A 16,317-nucleotide genomic window follows, 5' to 3' on the forward strand; every position below is an offset into this window, starting at 1 on the left:
CACGTCAACTGCAGTAACTATGCTAACACTGAAACTGAGACAGATGCTTTAAGTTTTTTGACTGTCAAGCCAAATGTGTCAAAGGTGTAGTGTGAAGGATTGGTGCCATCTGGTGGTGAGGTTGTAGATTGCAACCAGCTGAGTGCCCCCTCCTGTTATCCCTTCCTACGGTGGCCTTCAGGTAATTTAAAAACACGAAAGACCTCCTCTAGAACCAATGTGTGATTTGTCAGTTCTGGGCTACTGTAGGAACATAAAGGGAGCCATGGAAGAGGACACACTCCCTATGTAGACATAGATGGCTCATTCTAAGGTAACAAAAACACAACAATTCTTAGTTTCAGGTGATCGTACCTTAATAAAAACACAATAATGAATATTGTATTCCACTTCTGCCAACAGATTCCCTTATATTCTACACTGCTCCTTTAAACTTAACACTTATTAAATAGGGAAACTGTTCTCATTTCTTACTAGATCGGATTTGTATTTGTCTCACTTTGTAGATGTCATTGTTTCATCAGGTTTTATCTAAATTAAGATAACTTGACATCATCATCACCGCCTTCATCATCTTGCTTTGGTCATTGTTACATTGTCAATTATTGCGTTGCTGGCATCATCCTCATTCTTACATTCACCTTTCACTTTAGTACACCTAGAGTGATTTTCTTTGGCCTGATAGAATCCCAAAGCGAAGCACATTAAATGCGGAGCACATTTACTGCAGTTTGCCTTGTGTTTTGGTTGGATTTTGTAGTTACTGTTTAGCTAATGTTTAGTTGACACTTTACATTCTCTAAAAGAGGACATGAGGGAACCAGGAACCAGGAACACATATTCAAAAGTTGAATTTCAGAATTTCAATCATAACTCAGTTTTGATCGGAATTACTTATTAATTAATTACTAAGTTTACCTAACTCCAGATTATATAAGATTCTCAGTGTTTCAAAATGCTGCTATGGGTTGACTTCAGATGTGAAGGTCAAGAGATTGATAAACAAACAGTGAAGCCTGTGTCTTTTCTCCCTACTATCTATTTTCTTGCTATCAGTTCATGATTGTTGTCATTTTGTCTTGTGTTGTCCTTCATCCACCTTCATACCAAGAGATTCAGAAAAGAGAATTAAATCCAGAGACAGTGGTCAATGTGAGGAACCACACCCCAGCGCTGCTATTTCAGCCATGAGCACACGTTTATTATCAACTTCTTCTGTCCTCATGCAAAGCTCTGACTTTAAATTAGTCATTTCATTTCCGACTGGAAGAATTAATCACCTCAGAGAGCTCTTTGAGAGTGACTGGTTTTACTGGTTATTAGAAAACGTGCTGCCCAACTGGTCTGAGTTGTTCTGAAGTTGCATTCCCATGTCAGTGTAGATATAATTAAATTAGTTAAGGATATTTCTCCTCACTAACATCCATTATTAAATAAGTTGCTCTCTTCACGCCAGTCAATGTCAAATGAGCATGCATGACACTGAGCAGCTTCAGATGCAATCGTTAAGGTTATTAAATAAGGTTCACCTCAATGTGTGTCATCAATTTTTACCCAAAGATTTCTTAGCAGTTTTCCTCTATAAATCCATCACTCCTCAAAAAACAATGAGGTGATACAGAAATTGTAGTTGAACAAGAGGCCACACTAATTGTCTGCAGCCATGCTAGCATGTCTGTAAGGCTGTACTAAGGCATAGCAGGACTTTTGAGCTAAATGCTAACATCAGCATGCTAACATGCTGCTTTTTGACCATGCAAAAACAAACTAAAAAAAAAAATCCACACACATATCCTCCTCCTCTCCTGGGTGAATTGTTAGGGCACAAAGTGTTACAGAGGGAACAAACCAGCATGGTGACAACCAGGAAACACGCACCAAGGGAGGTGCATGCATCTGTTTGCTGTCTGACCTCTAATGAGACAGTGCACCTGATAGCACTGGGTCATAAATGGGCGTTGAGGGGAAAGCTGAAGACAGAGGTCAGACAAGGCAACTCTAATCTGGATTATGTAAAAGATGGTGTCACATGATACTGTAAAGTGATGTGAATATTTTCTTGGTGTTTTATATGGAGAGCAGGTAACTTCACTGACACACTTTGCCCTCTCTCCCTCTCTTTCCCTCTTGTGCCAGGAGGATTATCAGGTATAGAAATCAAATGTTTAGTCAAATGTTTATAGCTCCCATCGAGATCACAAGAGGTGTTCAAAACGAAATGAATTCTACATTAACAGATACGTTTGATTCCTAAGAGGGCTTGACATACTGTAATACCTGTAGAGTTTTTGTAGATACTGACATCAATCTGTAAGTGTCACTAAAGTCACAACAAATACTGTTGTGGTGAGCCATCAATAAATAGTGGTTTTGTTCATGGCAGCAAGGAAGGTGTTTCACTTGATAACTACTATAAATTGTTCCCTGACTCTAACAAAAATAAGTTACCAGCACTCTTTAATACTCAAGACAACATTCCTAAAAGTGATTATTAGTTGGGGACAATATGCCCCATTCTATTTTTCTGCAAAGCAGCTTATAACTACCATTATGTTGCTCCAACTCACCTTCAAATTACAGATTTTCTATCTAGATTAATTCAAGTGTATACTTTATTTGAATCACTTCTCTAATAATAAGTTGTATGCATTTGGACAAACCATAACTTAACTATTTCAGTGCCTATAAACTTGGTCAGTGAACCCCAATTGATGTGTAAAATAAATAAACTATAATCTGGATTAATCTCCTTAGTTTCATTAAAAAAATGGCAGTGATGCTTTTCATTTGGTCATCACTCAGTATAGACAGTCAAGCCGAATAATGTTTGTATAAATACAAGAAAAAAAGAATCATCTTTCAAAGCTAAACTTTTTTTATTGGTGGAGTGAGTATTTTGCTCATCAATAACATCCAGTGCATCAACAGGCATGATGACAGTATTTCCGCCTTATCATTCAAGCAGAGAAATCCCCATTAATACAGACTGTACATGAAAATATGACTTTTGCTTAAATTTCACATTTGAAAAATATAGATAAGTCACAGTGCAGTATGTACACAAATCATAAGTGCAAGGTAAAGCCATGTTTGGGCAGGTTAGAGAAAACATACACAGGAAAGAGGATCTTAGTTAAAACCAGGATTTCTGATTCAGGATGACCCTACTGCTAAAACAGAAACAAAAGGGGAAACACTGTGACAGATGTTGACCTTTGCCCAGATGCCTTTTAAGTTAAGACAGAACAAATCACCAATCAAAACTGCTGTTTGTTTACAAGTGACCACATGCCCCCCGTTCACTTCATATTAGCCACGAAATCCTCGCCCTTCTTGATGGAGCCCTTCAGCTCATCCATGGCGTCAGCGACCAGCTTCTCCTCAAAGGCGGACAGCTTGCCCAGCCCAAGGTTCTTCTCAATGCCGTTCTTTCCCAGGAGAAGAGGTGTAGAGAAGTACTTGCACTCTGTCTCCTCTGACCTGACATAGCCGCACTCCACCACACCCTCCTTTCCATTCATGGCATCCAGGACAGAGAAGGTGAAGCGGGCACCAGCATAAGCCATGGAGAGGGTAGCAGATCCGGCTCCAGCCTTAGCTTTCACCACCTCTGTGCCGGCCTCCTGGATCCTGCCAGTCAGGGCTGCAAGCTGGTCAGCAGGGAACTCGACTTTTGGTGTGCACTGGGAAATGAGGGGGATGATGGTCTTCCCAGCATGACCTCCAATGACTGGAACGTTGACACGAGCTGGGTCAAGGCCTTTAAGCTCTGCAACGAAGGCGTTTGCTCTGACAATGTCCAGGGTTGTGACACCAAACACTTTGTTGGGGTTGTACACGCCATGCTTCTTCATGACCTCTGATGTAATAGGGATGGTGGAGTTGACAGGGTTGGCAATGATGCAGATCATGGCCTCGGGGCAGTTGCGGGCGCAGGCATCGGCCAAGGTGGCGACAATGGTTGCGTTGGTGTTGAAGAGATCATCACGAGTCATGCCGGGTTTCCTGGGTACACCGGCGGGGATAACCACGACCTCGCAGCCCTGCAGAGCAGCATCCAGCTGATCGGGGCCCATGTGGCCGGTCACCTGGGCTCTTGTCTCGATGTGGCTGAGGTCTGCAGCCACCCCGGGGGTGTGCGCGATATCATACAGGGAGAGGTGACTCACCAGAGGGCTATTCTTGAGGAGCAGTGATAGCGGCTGGCCTATACCGCCCGACGCTCCCAGCACCGCCACCTTGGCGTTGTTCTGCGACGAGGTGGACAGGCTCCGAGCCAGGCTCACGGTAGGTCTCACTGCACGGGCAAACATCTTCTCTGTTACTTCTTTTCTTGCTTTAGTGGGTATAAAAGTGCTTAAAGAGCCCCTCTCCTCTGTGACACCAACGTCCTCTAGCCACGAGCGAACAGGAAGACACGCACTCTGTCATGCGTATAGTATAAGGGCCGTGCGATTCGACGTCAAACTACGTCAGCGCGTATTGTTACGTCGTCGTCTTTATCTCAGCTCCTTTTTCAGAGGAAAACAAAGCCAGTTAACAGTGGAAGTCGGTAAATTAGCATTAGAAATTAGTGCCGTTACACGACTTGTAACCGCACACCAGACCAACACAGCAACATCTAACGGTAGGATACCTCCGCTGTCTATGTCGGGAGAAAACGCTTCTCCTTGCTGTCTGTGTCGCCCTGCTAAAATAAGCTAGCGCCGTCGGACGAACTCCGTCTATTTGCTGGAGTCAGAGTGCTGCCATCAGCCTAGCCACCGTTAGCTACAACAGGTCTTATTGTTATGATTGCTTTGCCTGTCGAGAGATTCCTCAGTACTGTTTTACTTGTGTTTGCACTTGTAACGGTTACAACCAACGGCTTGCCTTTTAGCTTCGGCTATGTATCTAACGTTAGCTAAACTAGTTTGCTTATAGGTTGTCACCATTTATTGGGAATGTTAGATCGTTAGCTGTTGATTTCAGTCGAGTAACGTTAGCTGTGTTCATCACTAGCGCTGTCATAAGTTAAGCCAGCTGGGTTAGCACAAACGCATAACAGTTAGCGGACACAGTTCACCGCTTGTAGTCTGCTAACAGAGCAGCCTTTTGTTCCACAGACTTAAGTTGCATTTCTGTCATAGCTAAGTGAATTAACGCTTACTAGTAGCTAATCCGTTTTAACATCAGGCTAAAGTGCATTGTTTGTCATGTAAGGTGCGGTTCTAACATGTAGTTTACACGAGGAATAGCTTGATATTGTATATTTTTTTGCCAAAATTGCACTTCAGGACAGTCTGAAAACATATTCACTGACTGCTGTTTTCCTTTAGGCAGTGGAACGTTGAAGGTCCATCAGCTCTCCTCATGATACATCAGCATTAAGGGTACTTCCAGTAAGTATCAAAAAGCATGTCTGTCAGCATTGTTTGAGGCTACAGATGGTTTATAGATTATACTAGCACAATATTTATTTTGATTCAGGGTATGACGTCATCTCCGGACTGTTTGCTATTTAGTGACAGTGACCTGCAGTTGAATGTTGAATGTGATCGAGACCAGTAACAAAATAAAATGTGCTTCACTGCAGCGGATATATCTCACTAGAATTTTGTGATCAGTTGTGGACCCAAAAACACTAACAATAATAATAATAATCTTGAATACAGATTTCTCTTTTTCAGAATGAATAGTACTGACAGTAGTGTAAATAATAATCCTAACATGCTCAGTATAACCATTATCTACAATTGTCCCCTTTCCTCAGTACTTCCTAAGGATGGCTAGTTGTGGGGAGGTAGACCACTCTGTTAGCTCGCTTCCATCCAGTAAGAAAGGCAGCAACAGCGGTGGTGGAAGTGGGAACAGTGCAGACTCCTCGTGTTCTGGCTCCAGCAACTCATCCCCAGCCCTGTCTGTACCGGAGTGTGCCATCTGTCTGCAGAGCTGCGTCCACCCAGTCCAACTGCCGTGCCATCACGTCTTCTGTTTCCTGTGTGTGAAGGGAGCGTCCTGGCAGAGCAAACGCTGTGCTCTCTGCAGACAGGAAGTACCGGATGACTTCCTTGAAAGGCCTACACTTCTCTCTCCGGAGGAGCTGAAAGCATCGGCGGGAGGGCGGGGCGGGGCAGCAAGTGATCACGCCTGGTATTATGAGGGCCGTAACGGTTGGTGGCAGTATGATGAGCGGACCAGCCGTGAGCTGGAGGACGCTTTCTCCAAGGGCAAGAAAACAGCTGAGATGTTGATTGCTGGTTTTTTGTATGTAGCCGACTTGGAGAACATGGTGCAGTACAGGCGCAATGAGCACGGTCGTAGACGCAAGATGAAGAGAGACGTTTTGGATATCCCCAAGAAGGGAGTGGCAGGACTGCGTTTGGATACTGAGGGTGTTACTGGGGCCATTGGGGCGACTGGTCGAGAAAACTCTGCTGATGGGGCTGACACCACAGTAGCAGGTGTACAGCAGCAGGTTACAGGTATCCCCTCTACTGTTACAGCCCCTCCAGCCGCTGCCAGACCTCCCACCTCTCTCGGTGGTCAGCCTGGCAGCAGCAGCAGCCCCACTCTGGAGGATGCTCTCTCCCAGCTGCAAATCAGCCCCAGGCCCACACCTTCTCATGAGAGGTCTGAGGCTGGGGAAGGAGAGGAAGAAGATGACGAAGAGGAGGCCTCACCCTCCAGGTCCTCTGACCCTCATACCTCTGTGGACGAGTCTGGCTCCGGAGACTGGAGTGATGATGAGGAAGAGGAGGATGAAGAAGAGGAGGGAGGAGATGGAGAGCATGTGGAGCCTTGGGAGGGTAGGCCAAGAAGGCAAAGACTGAATCCAGAGGACAGAGCCCCTCCTGGTGCAGAGTCCGCCTCTCCCCCTTCTTCATCCAGTAGCAGTGGAAGGTCCAGAATGCCTGATGGCCAGTGTACAGTGACTGAAGTGTGAAGTCATAAATGACACCATCATCACTAAATGGCTATGTTCCACTTCATTAATTTATTCCTCGCTGTATGCTGTCGTTCACTCTGTCACGGATCAGACGTGGGTGGATTGCTGGGTAAAAGTGAAATTAAGCATAACATACTCCGTATTTTTAGGCAAACAACTCAAATCTAGCAATCAAATTTGGTGCTTCTGTTTGGCTCACAATGATCTGCATGTATCTGTGTGATTTGTTTGTACATATCCAGCCAGTAGAAGTAATGCTGGGTTTTATGTTCCAGCACTGAGCGTGCTAGCAATGAGACAGGAGGTACAGCTTGAAAATGAGTCAGACAGATACAGCATGTTGTTGTGAGCCGTGACATCTCATAATTGTCTACCCAGCACATCATGTGAGGTAGGTGTAGCAGACTTATTGTGGTGTGTAGCTGACAGCAGTCTGCTCACTGTTTTGCCATTTGGTTGCAGAAAAGTGAAAGTTAAAAGGTCAAAAAGGACTCGCCAACCTGCTTCTGCCTATCCTCTGTATTCTCGTGTTCAAATTGATTATGCTAATACCTAGAGGGTTTCTGGGAGCCAGATCTGTGACGTTCGAGGGAGAAAGCACACGTGGGGATGTTACTCTTGGAAATGGAACTGTGTCATTATCATTATCATAAACCGCTGCATTCTAATCATCTACACTTTAACTCTCTCCGCTAACATAGCACGCAGAAATGAGCTTGTTAGTGCTCAGGTCATTTGACTACTCTTGCAAAGAATTTAATCCTTGATAATGTTCCCAACATTCACCCTACCTAAATGATTTCCTCACTTCAGATTTAACTGATTATGAAGCCTTTCCTTAAAAATTCTGAAATTTAACCGATAACTTTTCGAAAAGTGTTACGTTTCAGAGCAGATCGTAGTTTGAAGAAGATCTTTAGGTTGTTATCTAGATAAAGAAAGGAAACTGAGAAGTACATCATTGTTAAGCAGTGTGAGTATTTAAATTTCACTCTTAATATGCTACAATATTGTAACTCAGGAGCCTACAGGATTATACAGCTACCTGCAGATGATTTGTCTTTGATTTGATTGTAATTAGCTTACATCTTCTAAAACCTATAGCGATTACAAATCCTCTTTTTAAATAAATGTGCATATTAGAAGTACATATCGAAATTTCTTTTAAGCTTTCCCAGCTTTAAGTAATTGGCATTTTAATGTGAAGTATCAGTGTTTTCCTTTTAAAGCTGCCGAGGCCTCTGTAGCCTCATTAGTATTCCTCATGTCCCTGACTAAAGTATTCTCAATTGGTGTGTTTCTAAAGCTTTGTGATTTGTGCATGTTTGAAGAGAGAGTTATTTTAACACTACTGGTTGGCAGGATGATGAGAAGTGATATTTTTTTCCAGATTGAGTTGAGTAAATGTTTTTAATTTGTGTTTGTTTTGTTTTGTTTTTTGCGTTTCTTATGGTTGTAAATCCTCTTTATGTATGATGTCTGAGGCAGTAAGAGAACAAGACCGTGCTATTGGCCATCCTGCAGAGATTTCAAGTTAGGTTATTTTTATATTTCTGACATGCTTACATCATCAGCTCAGTCTTAGACTTTACATTCTAATGAATAAAGTTTGTGTAACAGTTTTTGCTTGGCAACTTTTTTTTGTTACATGGTTTGTAATTTAAGAATAAATTGTGTCATTTCATCATCCTAAAAAGATGAACATTTTGTGCTTGTCTGTGATTATTAATATATTCGCTATATTTTAAAATATATCTAGACTGTTACATAAGTATGACTATCAATGGGGCTATTGTAAGATTTCGCCCCATTTTCTCCACACCACCACCTCAAGAGATTTTTGTAGAGGGGGAAAAATATTTTTACCCTGAGATGCAGGGCTGATGTATTCAACACACTATTCTTTATGTAACAAAGCATCCAAAATGATTTAGATTTAGCACATGGACAAACAGAGCTCATTGTAGAGATAACTGAGGTTTCCTCAAGTAGCTATAAATACATGATCTGAATAGTTGTCACAAAAAACATTGTTTACTATGTCCACATTATGCAGCAGTGTGTTTTTCTGTCACTAGAGACCATATAAAAAAGTGTTTATGTGCTGTATCTCATAATGAGGCCAGCTCCCGACTTTCCCTCACTCACCTTGTAGATGTTTGGTATTCTGACCACGGCAGCTATTGGCACACCAGCTGGGTGTCTGGCCAGGAAACATGACCTCTGGAAGGAGAACAGGAGATAAAGGCCTGGCATCCTCCAGGGATCTGTCCTGTTCTTGACATTTCAGTCTGTGCGCTGTTGTGCTTTTGCGATGCCTCATTTGCCTTATGGGCTAATTTTAAATAGGAAATGAGAAATGAGTTACAAATTGGTGCCAAACCTCACACAAAAAAATCAGTATGCATATTTTCAGTGTTTAATTTGGCCCTGTGCTCCAGCATCTTTCCTCATGCACAGATAAGAGCCATGCAGAGTACGGAAAATTAGCCTAATAATGCTCTCACCTGCAGCTAAGAATCTCCCAATAGAACATAAACAGAGAGAATGGGAGTGATCAAGGCCACAGTGACACGCCATGAGCACAAAGGAATTTGACGGATTAGTTGAACTAACCTACAAAACTGAGGTAAAGAGGACAGAAGTGCAGCAGCATTACTCTCAATCATGCAGACAGCTGCTGATGCCTCATGCTTGTTACATCTCATCAGTATCTGTATGCTGCCGCTATCTGCCTGCTTCACTTAGACTCAGCCTGGCATGATCTAATCATTACCATAATCACATTTTCAGGGGAGCTGGAGTTCATTTGCTTGACTGATAGGGACAGAAGGGATTAAAAACATGGGGAATTGAGTTCTTTAAGTCCTTGTTTTCATCCATACTAAAAATATTCAATACTATAATATCCATAGAATCACAAAGCACGTGTTATGTGTTACTTAAGTTGGGGGGTTACAATAAAACAAAATTAGCCTCCATACAGGATTAGTCTCCAGAGTATTAATGAAACAAAATCATTCCTCAGGTCAGCTAATACATCTCATAAATGTTTAGTTGTAAACAAGAGGCTGCAGAGTTCAATCTCTAAAATGTAACCACAAAGGAACAGGGGAGTTTTTATGTATGGTGTTCATTCAGTTTTCATCCCCACAAGCACTGCCCTCATTTCATATTTTCCCACAGAGCTATGTTTGCAATAAATGAACAAAAATGCACACTATCGGTGTCACTGTTTATATATTTGAGTCACAGCTCCTACTCATGTGACAAGTAGGTATGTCGCATAGAGAGATAGCAAACAAAATACATTGCAACCATTACAGTATATGACTATTGGTGATCTCTTATCAATGACACAGCTGATTTATTAAAATGTGAAGTTCATAGTCCTTACAAAGACAGAGACCCTTTCATTATCATTGTCTCTGCATTCCCAGAGTCCACATTTTAGACACAACACATTCAGGTTCTTGTTAATGTCTTCAGCACACCATAGAACTCACTATGTTTATCAATGTCAGTCTTTAGCAGTTCTCTTCCACATATATTTGACCTGGACAGGACTTTCTAACAATGTCTCAGTCTCGCAGACCCTCATCTGTGTTTGGACTTGCTGGCCAGAGCCTGCAGGTTAGCCGGACCGCCCCACACCGTCCCAAATACATCCTTCTCAGTCCTCAGCGCCTCTGACAGAGGGAGCTCTCTCCCTGACAACACGACCTTCTTCACAGCCTGGATCACCGGGGCAGGCCCTTTTGTATAGTGAGTGAGCCAGTTTTCAGCCTGCTGTCTGAGAGTCTCTGCACCCTCCTCTGCCTGGGGGAACTCCAGGACTCCATCTGCCAGTCCGATCTGCAGGCCAAGTTCGGGATCCACTTTAAGAGCACCACCAAGCAACTTCAGTGCATTCTGGCTTCCGACGATGCGGACGAGTCGCGCAGCTCCTCCCCAGCCTGGGACCAGGCCCATGTGTTTATGGACAAACTGGATCACACTGCCAGATGCCATTAACCTAGGAGAGGGAGATGACAGACAAGTTAGATTATTAGCAAACATTTGGATGAAAGATGATGGTGTAACTGAGTTTTCTTTTATGCATTTGAGTAACATAACCTGAAATCGCAGGCAGTGGTGAGCTCTGCACCTCCTCCCAGCGCTCTCCCCTCCACCAGAGCAAGAGAGATCAGAGGCAGCCTGCACTGAGAAAACTATTCTGTCAGCATACTGTAGTGCACATTACATAACACATAACCTCCAAGTCCTTTAAGCTCAGAATGGTTGCTGCTGTTTTAGTCTGCGCAAACAAAGTAGTCGAGAGGAAAATGAGAGCCCTTACCTGAGAAGTCTTGTGAGAGCATTCTGCATGAACATACACATCTTCATCCCATCCTACAAGGCAAAAGAAACATCATATAGAGATCTGCCACAAGTACACATCCAAGAGACATTGAGTGCATATACATGGATATTAATAAATGTTTTATGGTTGGGTTTTTGGAGTGTTCTGTTTATGTGTTTGAGAATATAAACACCATATCTCGAAAATGATCACCATGTAAATTATCTCACTGAAACAAAGAATGTCCTTGCTTTGCTACCTGTGGGTTAGATATGGCCCTGACAGCGTTGAGGTCCGATCCAGAGCAGAAAGTTCCAGCAGCACCCTGAACAATGAGGCCTTTACCGTCTGTCCAACTCTCCAGCTGGCTCACCTTCTCCTCCAGATCCAACATCATACTGCCTAGGAGGAGGGAAAAACTCTAAATAAATTGGGCTGCAGTGTAATTTGCTTATGTTTGTGTACAACTCTCTGCCATTTCACTGCTCAACTCTGTAAAATATCGGTAGCATCAACACCTCCAATCGCTGCTACTGCGGCTAAACCAATCGCTCCTTGGTTACAAATAAAGGTCTTGGATCTTGAAACTGATTATGTGCAAATGAGTTTCATCCTGAGAATACCAACTCTGCACTAATCAATCTGAAAATATTCAGTGTGAAATGTACAGTCATCTCACCAGAGAAGGCATTCATGCGGGAGGGGTAGTTGATGGTCAGCACAGCGATGCCAGACTCCTGTTTGAGCAGATCAATGGAGCCTCCAGGAAAGGCCCGCAGCTTCTCTCTGATCTCCTCCTGGTTGAAGCTATGGACGCTGGCATACGCACAACCCCTGCTCCATCTCTGCAGCAGCCTTTGAGGAACAAAATGTAAAATGCTTATTAAAATCCAATCAATTGCAGCAAGGGTTAAAGACAGGGGCTGTTTAAAATGGAGGAATCATTTTACTGCTACACCAGATACAGTGATAGTACGTTACCAGTAGTTTTAACAAGCAGGTTTTGACAGCATATGGATGTACTCTGTCTCTTTACATGGTCAGATGTTGCTTTAAGCTAAATGATAAATTAATTCAAATCTGACTGAATATGCATATGTGTGATTGTAGTCTAAACAAATGGTATGCAAAACTGCCGAGTGAAACCCAGGCAGGCGTTGCTCAGGACTCAAAGTAAATGCTTGCACTCACAAACAGGCGGAGGATGAATGTTTTAATACACCCCCTTACCTCCTCTCTGTAAATCCGCCTGAAGGAGGCTTGGTACCGAGCCACACAAACAAACTCGTAACACATAAGAATGAACAATCTCTCATTCTGACTCATAACTACAATGAGTCAGAATCAGAGAAGTTACTACTTTCATAGATTGGCATTTCACCAACCTCAGCACCTCAGAAATGCATTCTGGGTTGTTAGACTTGTCTCTGTTTGTGATTTGTGGACAAATAATGTGGGTTCAACTCGATGTCACTTTATTTATGACTTTATTTACCCTCACCAGCATGGTGATAAACAATGCTGGCTAGACTCCCTTACCCGGCCCAGTCTCCACAACTGCTGCCTCTCTTCAAGAGTTGTCGCCTCACTGCACACAGCACCATCCTGCAGCAGCACAGAGACGGGGAAATGTGGGAGAAAATGTTCATTTTTACCTCCATGACTTCAGATATATTACTTTATTAAAAAGGTGGTGGGCACATATATGGGAAGCAAAAGTTTGAGGACGGGGAGTATTTCCTAGATACCCTCTTGACAGAAAGAACAGCAGCAGCTAGTTGTTTTTTAGCATGATCATCCAAATCAAATGAATCCCTATGACCTATGACAGACTTTGTACTTTAATAGCCCTTTTTTCACAGCAGACAATTTGACTTGTGATTGTAAGAAAAGCACAGATGTGACTGAAACCTTCAACAATGGTTCTGTTGTGTACGTGTCCCAGTGTGACAGTGAGCCAGTGCACATATTGTACACAATACCAGGAAACTGAAGGAGCTAAATGGAATTCAGCCATCTATAATCATTTTAATTGCTACTGTGATGTATTTGATAGTTCACAAAAGCTTTAGGATAAACAGCTTGTGTTTCATAAACAAGTTCTTACTTCTAACTATGTGCTAACTGCAGCAGGTGCTTGTGTAGGTATGTATGCTGTAAAAAGGGAATTACTATAAAGCCACTTTACACAGGTGTTTCCACTTATGTTGCGTAATTAGGCCTGTAAACACACAATCTGTGACATCACCTAATTCCCAGCATAACTCCAACCAACTTCAGCCTGACAAAAACAGCTGTGTGGGTGTTTTAGCCACAATGCACACACAAACAAGAAATGTGCTTTTTGACAGCAGTTGGAGGAAAAATTATTAGATATAAATGGAAATTTGGGAAAAGTAGATCTAAAAAGAAGAATATATCCTTAGATAATAACCACAGGTATGTTACACTTCATAAACTGTAGATACTTTAGCACTTAACATAGAAAGCTGCTACATTGGCCTCTGACATTTTGGAAAGGTACTTTAACAGTCAAATTCAAAACAGGCAAAAACGAATGCTGTTAAAGACAACCAGATACATACATTAAGTCTAATATTTAGCTTACTTTGGTGCTATAACGTTACATTAATTTTAAATGGAAAACACACGGCAGTATCTTAATACTTTTTCTGGATGAAACCTCAGCAACACGGAAGCACAAGTGACGCATTAAAGTTTTGAATTGTTTTACAGTGTCTCGTCTTGCAGTAAACCTTATGAGACATTGAATGTTATCTGGCAAATGAATGTCATACGAGGTTTAACTGTCCCTTTGTTGCTTTAACACGTAATATACGCATACATAAAGCAGCGGAGCAAATAAATACGTTTCGTAAAATGTTTTCAACATGGCACTGTAAGAATTACGAGCCGTTTATCGACAGAAATGCAAGCACCAACCTTACTTATTGACAGTCGTGTGGTGTTACCCTGAAATCCGTCCCCCTGGAAACTGGAGCTCGAGATGATGGCAACACACAAATGTAGTTTCTCAACTTCCCCACATGGGGGCGGAATAATACCGCCATGCACTGCATGTTATTTGGGATTCATTTGTGCACAGACCTAATCGCCTATTGCATACAAACATATCCATTAATTATGTGGTTGTGATATTGGAATATTTTACACAACACTCAAGCTATAATTTATTGTTCAACATGAGCTGTAGTATTATTCATCATTGGCCAAAGCACTACACAGAGGGATCTGCACTCCATCTGTCACAAATCTGTAAACACAGAATACTGAGGAACTGGCTCTGAAGACATGTCCTTATTCAGTAGTACTGACAGAGGACTTTTAATAAGACCTGTGAGTTATAATACAGCACTGGCAAAGGAAGCTAACAGTTATATTAATATACTGTCAACTGAAGTTCTCATTACTGTGTTGTAAAATAGCAGGTTTTGTTTGATTCAAGCACCAAAACATATTTCTTGACACCAGTGGGCTGGCTGAATCTTAAAGGTATTGGTGTGAACTTTTGAGTCTAACATCGTGTCAACTTCTTGTCAAACAAAAACCTGCTCTGAGATTTGGTTTCATGTGGGGCCAAGTCAAACAACTCAGACTGAATACATCTTCACAAGTCAGTGATAAACATAAAAGGTATTCTTTTCAAAGATATTAAATGATGGGTTTGGACCAATATCAAAACTGAGGTTTGGAGTGGGATTTAGCAACATTTAGTTCAACTGTTGATTTTAAGGGAAATATTGTGTTTTAGCCTTGATCTTTTGCCATTAAAAACATCCATAGAGGATGCAACCCATCTTTGAGGAAAGGCCTTGTCCAACTCCTCAGAAATATGTAATATCATCCCAAGAGGGATTACCACCTTTCTGGAGGCCAGTCCAAAGTGTGAATTCCTCTGGGATCACAGCAATCTGCAAACACAGACAGACATAAACTACCACGGACTTATAGGCGTAGACAAAATTGTTTGTCTGAGTATAACCCAAGCATTTGTGTAAACACTGAGGTCTTTGCACAAGATTTGCACAGTTTTATCTGTGTGTACAGGAGACAGATGGACGGTAAGAAAGGAGATAAGTGTAATGTTCAGTGAGTGAGAGTAAGAAGTCAGGGCGTTCAGACAGTGAGACAAACAGGGATAAACAAACAAGAACAAGAGGATGATACAAAGTCCAAGAGATGTGCAGGAAAAGGAAAGAAAATGTGCCAGAACAGAGGGAGGCTGAGACACTTCCTGTCCTGTGGTCTGATCTGTGGTTACTGGGAGCATAAATCCTTCACTTCTATCCACACATCCTCTACCGCTATTCACAGCCCTGAACATACTGTATCTGTTAAAACAAACACTGAGGATTCCAGAGAGAGACGCTAAATCAAATGTGTTGTACTGTAGTCACATACAATAACCATCCAACATCTGTACAAAATTTTAACTTTGGAACGACTTTGTTCCACAATTACATTCAAAGTAATCACTTGTGCTAGATATTTTGCAGATTCTCTTTAAAGCGCAATCATTTACTTGGATTAGCTATCTAAAGCATAGAGGCACCATTGTATTAGATCTGATCATATATTGTGCGTATAATGACCAATCAAATATAATGATTATTCTGGCTTTGTGGAACCGAAATCATTCATGACTGTCCTGCAAACATCAAAGGTCATTAACAAGGATACAGTGTACCACATCCAAGACTGCAATAGACTCAAAAGTCCATACCTCGCCGGTCTATTTAAAAGTGGGGAAGGAATTCAAAAAGGTCGGTGGGACTCGTCCCAGGCAGGCATTCCAGACACGCTGACTCTCCTTCCTGCTCTGTACAGTACTTTCAGCTAGGTCAGCTAGCCTGCAACCTGTCTCTAAATATCACTCTGTGAAGTGCAGCACCTGGAGGACATGGCAGCTTGGTGGAATTTGTGTGCAGAGCAGTCTCTAATTCACCCACAAGTGTATGTAAGGGATTGTCTATGAGTGTTAGGTAAGTGATGGACTGGCTACCTGTTCAGTGTGTTAATACTCCGT

General features: G+C 42.3%; 3 protein-coding genes across 5 annotated transcripts; 1 reads left to right on the forward strand and 2 right to left on the reverse strand.

The window, feature by feature from the left end:
- Nucleotides 1-2,857: 2,857 nt before the first annotated feature.
- Nucleotides 2,858-4,439, reverse strand: mdh2 (malate dehydrogenase 2, NAD (mitochondrial)). Its single transcript, XM_050046078.1, has one exon. It carries the CDS (start codon nt 4,311-4,313, stop codon nt 3,300-3,302), a length of 1,014 nt encoding a protein of 337 aa, XP_049902035.1. The 5' UTR covers nt 4,314-4,439; the 3' UTR covers nt 2,858-3,299.
- A 46-nt stretch (nt 4,440-4,485) lies between these two features.
- On the forward strand, nt 4,486-8,630 carry LOC126391367 (E3 ubiquitin-protein ligase rnf146-like). 2 transcript variants are annotated; one of them, XM_050046076.1, is made up of 3 exons: nt 4,486-4,627; nt 5,319-5,381; nt 5,753-8,630. In XM_050046076.1, exon 3 carries the CDS (start codon nt 5,765-5,767, stop codon nt 6,923-6,925), a length of 1,161 nt encoding a protein of 386 aa, XP_049902033.1. In that variant the 5' UTR covers nt 4,486-4,627; nt 5,319-5,381; nt 5,753-5,764; the 3' UTR covers nt 6,926-8,630. The 2 variants fall into 2 exon arrangements, with proteins under 2 accessions (XP_049902033.1, XP_049902034.1); XM_050046077.1 differs by lacking the exon at nt 4,486-4,627 and adding an exon at nt 4,669-4,779.
- Nucleotides 8,631-10,149: 1,519 nt separating this feature from the next.
- echdc1 (enoyl CoA hydratase domain containing 1) lies at nt 10,150-14,267 on the reverse strand. 2 transcript variants are annotated; one of them, XM_050046414.1, is made up of 7 exons: nt 14,214-14,267; nt 12,810-12,875; nt 11,950-12,125; nt 11,530-11,672; nt 11,268-11,320; nt 11,045-11,125; nt 10,150-10,943 (listed from the first exon to the last, which is right to left on the reverse strand). In XM_050046414.1, the coding sequence occupies exons 2-7, from the start codon at nt 12,872-12,874 to the stop codon at nt 10,526-10,528; spliced, it is 936 nt and encodes a 311-aa protein (XP_049902371.1). In that variant the 5' UTR covers nt 12,875; nt 14,214-14,267; the 3' UTR covers nt 10,150-10,525. The 2 variants fall into 2 exon arrangements, with proteins under 2 accessions (XP_049902371.1, XP_049902372.1); XM_050046415.1 differs by having other exon boundaries at nt 14,219-14,238.
- Nucleotides 14,268-16,317: the final 2,050 nt, after the last annotated feature.

The sequence above is a fragment of the Epinephelus moara genome, chromosome 6 (assembly GCF_006386435.1).
Source record: "Epinephelus moara isolate mb chromosome 6, YSFRI_EMoa_1.0, whole genome shotgun sequence".
Taxonomy (NCBI): domain Eukaryota; kingdom Metazoa; phylum Chordata; class Actinopteri; order Perciformes; family Serranidae; genus Epinephelus; species Epinephelus moara.

Excerpts from the sequence above, each read along its gene's own strand:
- LOC126391367 (XM_050046076.1), top strand. The coding sequence starts at position 5,765 with ATGGCTAGTTGTGGGGAGGTAGACCACTCTGTTAGCTCGCTTCCATCC.
- mdh2 (XM_050046078.1), bottom strand. The coding sequence starts at position 4,313 with ATGTTTGCCCGTGCAGTGAGACCTACCGTGAGCCTGGCTCGGAGCCTG.
- echdc1 (XM_050046414.1), bottom strand. The coding sequence starts at position 12,874 with ATGGTGCTGTGTGCAGTGAGGCGACAACTCTTGAAGAGAGGCAGCAGT. Across the intron at positions 12,126-12,809 it reads AGTTGTGGAGACTGGGCCGG|GCTGCTGCAGAGATGGAGCA; the intron begins GTAAGGGAGTCT and ends TGTTCCTCAAAG. Across the intron at positions 10,944-11,044 it reads ACCACTGCCTGCGATTTCAG|GTTAATGGCATCTGGCAGTG; the intron begins GTTATGTTACTC and ends TCCCTCTCCTAG.